This window comes from Echinococcus granulosus (assembly GCF_000524195.1).
Source record: "Echinococcus granulosus chromosome Unknown EG_S00240, whole genome shotgun sequence".
In the NCBI taxonomy this organism is placed as follows: domain Eukaryota; kingdom Metazoa; phylum Platyhelminthes; class Cestoda; order Cyclophyllidea; family Taeniidae; genus Echinococcus; species Echinococcus granulosus.
The window spans coordinates 30,796-35,742 of record NW_020170620.1 but is presented as its reverse complement, the minus strand read 5'-3'; the positions used below and the strand labels follow the sequence as shown (position 1 = coordinate 35,742).

Here is a 4,947-nt window from a genome sequence, read left to right as displayed (position 1 = left end):
TTTTATGTCATTCAGCATGTTTTGCGGCTGGCTGCTTGAATGACTTCCTCACATCAACTAGAAAACCCACCAAGCTTAGCATTAGATCAATAGAACGTTCGCTTTGCTGTATAACTGCGGCTGTCTATTTCATCACTATTGTTTATTTTGGCTGAAACACCTCCATGGTCCTAAAGTAGCTAAATGGCAATCAAATGAAGTAAACCAAATTTAATGGGAGAACAAATGCTTCGCATGCATCAGAATCAAATCAACTTCGCCAATCACAGCAGTCAGTGAATGGTTCGACTCATTAAATTTGCCAGTACCCAAAACACCTTTCTGTGTACACTCTAACGATTTTACTATTACCACTACCAATACTACCACACAACCCCCAAATTCGTCAATATCCAATCCGATCAAATGCGCATATCAGTTAGAGACGTTAAAACTATTTTTGCAAGTTACACATGGCTCGACGTTTTCTCATTTTGCAGAAAAATGTTGTACACAGAGCAATGATCCTAGTCGATTCTCTGATTATCTTGACCACCTGCGTAGATTATCAGCTCCTTTCTTATTCTTCCTTTCTATCTGCTCTTCTATGTTTTCCGTTCCCAGCGCAGTGTAATCTTGCGAAAATTGCCCCTATGCATTCCCAATGGCTATAGCGATAGCGGCTTGTAAGACAGCGACAGTATTAACGACAAACCCTAAGCCCAGAACGTAGGCTGAGGCGCTGCGATAGTAAACAAAGTGGAGATGTGTGTGCTTGAAACAACGGATTGGAACAGATGTCGAATGTAGTTTTGATGCCTACCGTCGCATCGTCCAATGTCATTGTTTCTATTGCTAATGGATTTGTTCCAATGTTCGAAAATTAGCAATGTCGTAGAAGCTGAGGATACAACATGTATCGGCATTATGATTTTTGTCAAATTTTTTCGTGATCTAGGAGCGGGAGATTGCAAAACAAAGGAGAATAATGCGAATGGGGAGGAGGAAAAGAGGGGAACTTCACTATTCTTATGATAGCAAATGTGGAATTAAGATTCCTCATTTTGCTATCTGATCACACCAAATCCGAGTTTCCAAGTACCTTTGGCTATTAACATTTGAATGGCAGATTTTTGCGATCCTGGTGGCTACATGAACCAGAACTCCATTCACCAGGATCCAACTCAGGCAATTCGAGATAGCTGCAAATAGGTTTTTGGCATTAAATAAATCCGTTTCCTGTTTCCAAAGTCCCTCCTTTGGGTAACTTTGGCTAGAAACTGGAGTCAATTTGATGGTCAATAAGCAAACGTAGACATTTGGAGAAAGATATTATAATGAAGTCAGTCTGGGCAGGCTAAGTAAACCGAGAAAATAATTTGGACTCACCGAGCTTAAGCAAAACCGTCGTAAGCAATGTATGCAAATTTAACTCAAAGGAAGAATGTGTTAAACCCCTAGTATGCTCGTATCATCCCCTACCCCCAGTCCTAGTGAGCATCGTAACGCACTCAATGCTAGCAACAACACACCTAAGAAGGATGTCCATGTAGCTTACTTTTTAGTGTATCTCGTTTTTTCATCTTCTTCACCTTGATTGAAAGGTTATATGAGGTTGAATGTTTATTACTCTAAAACTGAAATAGGGGAGGGCAAAAAGGTTTAACCCCCCATAATCATCGACCAAATAGCTGCAATTCCACCTTGACACAGTACGTGAATTAGCGGTCCTTCCAGTGGTTAATGAATTAAAAAAAAGCAACGTTGAGGCTCGGTTTGCGACTAATCTAACAAGAGTTGCAGAACTCACCCTCACTAGCTTAGTTTTGAGGTATTCGCATCTCCCAATTCAAATGTCTTGATAGTATGCCCTATTTTTTGATCCAATAGATTTCGTCAACTAAAAACTGCTTCATGAAGTGATATTCTTTCATTGCCCATGCATCATATTCACATGCTTTCATCAAATTACACTATGGTGCCATTCCGTTATGCATCGAATATCATAATCTGTTAATTCATGCTGCTCAATCCTCTCAATAGCAAGTTGTCCGTGAAACAGAATGATGTGGATGGATGGGTGCGAATTTGTAACAAGTGTAGCTGTATTTGCAGGGTTAATTCTGCCATCGATTTGCCTCCCGCTATGGCATTGGTCATAAATGCACAAGATTACACTGCAGCTCATTTATTTGACTTCCAACAAACATCCAGCTATTTGCAATGGTCACAACCTGAAGTGGAATGAAACTGCCTTATTGCCATCGGAAAGGCTCAATAAATGCATTAATTTTAGCCTGACTTTGAAACGTTTTTTAATCATTAATTGTTTGGACTGGCAATGTAGCTGTGTGAAGCCGTAAATTTGACCAATGGCATGTGAAATGACTTTGAATTGTTGCTGAGGAGATGGTGGTTTAGCACTGAATAGCTTTGTGGTACATCATAAAAAGTGAAAGTTAGATGAAGTTTGTTTAAGCAGGCAAAGGTGTCTCTTGCAGTAGGAGCCGAGTCCACGAAGTAGCCCAACTCCTAACCCAATGTGTGGCTATCGTTTTATTTTCAATGTTATAGGCATTTATAGCCCTGTCACTAGTCATAGACGCACCGCTCACAGTGCACACACAGAGGCCCCTAATGACAGCTAAAGTTGAATGAAGCCTGCATGCAAGTGAGTCTTTACTCTTGTCCAAGGCGCACAAACTGTTTCTCAAGTTACCGCTAGAGCAGTGAAAGCACTTTACTGCTATTCATTTCATTCCGGATGGAATACTCCTGTTTTTGGCTCCGAATTAGAACTGACTTCGTTACAACATAAGCCACCTTTTAGAGTCTACTGGTAGTGAAAAATTTTCCAGTAATGCATTCATAAAGGTCCCCAAAAAAGCCAGGTCGACTTCCATTATCCCGACGAAAGACTGATTAGCGGTGATGTTATTTGGTTTAAGCCCACATTAACAAGGCATTGATATCTTCCACAAAAATACACTCCAAATTATTTAGCATTTCCTGTCATCTTGTGTTAGCTACGATACTCCATTTCCTTGCCACAAAAGTGAGGTGAGAAATCTTGAGGCTTACTCCTTCTTTGTTACACGTTTAAACAGATACAGTAGTAAGCGTTACGGACAATCCAGCGACGGCATAATGTGATTCACCGTGCCGCATTTCTGCCTCACGCATCTTCAACCTTCTTGTGAACAGTGTCCGCATTGATGAGCTGAAAAAATTAAATAAACGTATAATCAGCAAATGTGCAGCGGAGTGTAATGGGTGTAAGAGTCATCCTTGTTGAAACCTATTTATGGCACAATGCATTTGATTATTGTCTTAACGACAACATGTAAGCGGTAATCGTGTGATGGTGCCAAATAGGTCACATTTTTTCCAACACGTCACTCAAAGGTTGCACAGTGCTCATTAAATAGCATCAAATGTGGAAACAATTAAAGTTTTTAGGTTATGATGTTAACTTTACTTGTATCGACCCTGTAAAAGGCAGGCCAAATGCAGCAGAAGTCAACATTTTAAATTTAATTTGGATTGATTTGTAAAATTACGTAAAGAGGTGATTTAAAATAAAAGCAAATCTTACTAGGAAAGTGGTATTTGGTTTTAAAAGACCACACTAAGTCATGCGTAGAAGTAAAGTGAAATTACGAATGAATAATTCAAGTCAAGTTTATGCATATACAAAATGATACAGTGTTAGCACGTTGGAGTCAAATGGCTGAAAAGTCATTTGTGAAATGCTGTCACCTTAAAAGGGAAAGATACTGTAGTGGTTTGCAAACAGCAATGACGCCCTACAGCTGACACATTCGCGTGCAAGTGATCTACGGAAATCTGCTCACACTAAATAATTTCCTACACGAAGCTCAGAGGTAACAAGCTTAATAGGGTAAAACCATGGCTCATTGATAAAAATCTATTATCACGTGGAAATCAAGTTCGACCGGCTTACAGGTGACATCCTGTGGTGCATCGAGCAGTACAGTGCTCTTTCAGGTCGTATAAGCAGTACGCTGAATGTGAGAGAAGTGACTGCCCTCGTAAATTAAAAAGAAATGTTTATTTGGAAAAACAAGCTTTAGCAAGATATTTATTTCTGCTTAATTTCCCAGTGCAAAAAATTATAATGTTAAAGATAAAACACAGTTGAAAATACACAAAATTACACAGACTGGTAATATTTTTTAAAAGCAAATGCTATGATTGATTTAGTTCATAATTTTTAGGATTGTATGTAGTAAAATGTCATATTTGTATCAAGTGTGGTATAAGTAATATTCGCGATTCTAGTAGCCGAGGCGTCATCGGAATTCTGTCATGCATTTCCTACATTCGCGATTATCTGTACCGGTGCACAGCTGGCATGCCTTCTTTTACACAGTGCTAGAATCTGTGCAAAGCGAAGTATTTGCCTCACTTTTTTACACGATTTAGCATGCTCTTTACTCAAACAGAGATTCTTTTTGCCTGCTTTTATTCTGTGACCTTGACACAACCTTCAAACAAATGCCTATAATAACCTGGCAGATCCAAACAAGTACGAGGTCCCGTTTGATTAGTTATTATTGGCTAAGTACTCACTTATTTTTACAGGCTTCAGTAAATGTCATCCCATCCAAAGAGACAGCTTATCCCAGAAAGTTGATGAGCATTGCAGTAGCTGGCATTTCCTTGGTTTCAGAGCCTGACTTGCGTCTCGTAGGCAGTTTAACACTAATCTTGGATTGGCGTTATGCTGCCCAATATCACTATTGAGGACCGAAATGTCTTCCTAGTGCAGTGCGTAAGGTTTTGTAAATAATCTAAATAGTGCGGTTTCCATAGGAAATTGTAAGGTAGTGGCCGGGTTAGGGAGTTCAGAAAAGCATTGTCTGGAATTCAAGGAGTCTGTGTGACTATACTTAAACTCGTTCCCACTCCCTCTGTTTTCGTTACTCCAACATGTCAGTGTCCTGG

The 4,947-nt window shown here is 39.6% G+C and overlaps 1 protein-coding gene across 1 annotated transcript; it reads right to left on the bottom strand. All coding sequences in view use genetic code 11, as the record gives it.

Moving 5' to 3' along the window:
• Nucleotides 1-630: 630 nt before the first annotated feature.
• EGR_10605 (hypothetical protein) lies at nucleotides 631-1,528 on the bottom strand (the record flags this gene model as incomplete). Its single annotated transcript, XM_024499854.1, has 2 exons — nucleotides 631-721; nucleotides 1,491-1,528. 2 exons carry the CDS (start codon nucleotides 1,526-1,528, stop codon nucleotides 631-633), a joined length of 129 nt encoding a protein of 42 aa, XP_024345733.1.
• Between the last annotated feature and the right edge of the window lie 3,419 nt (nucleotides 1,529-4,947).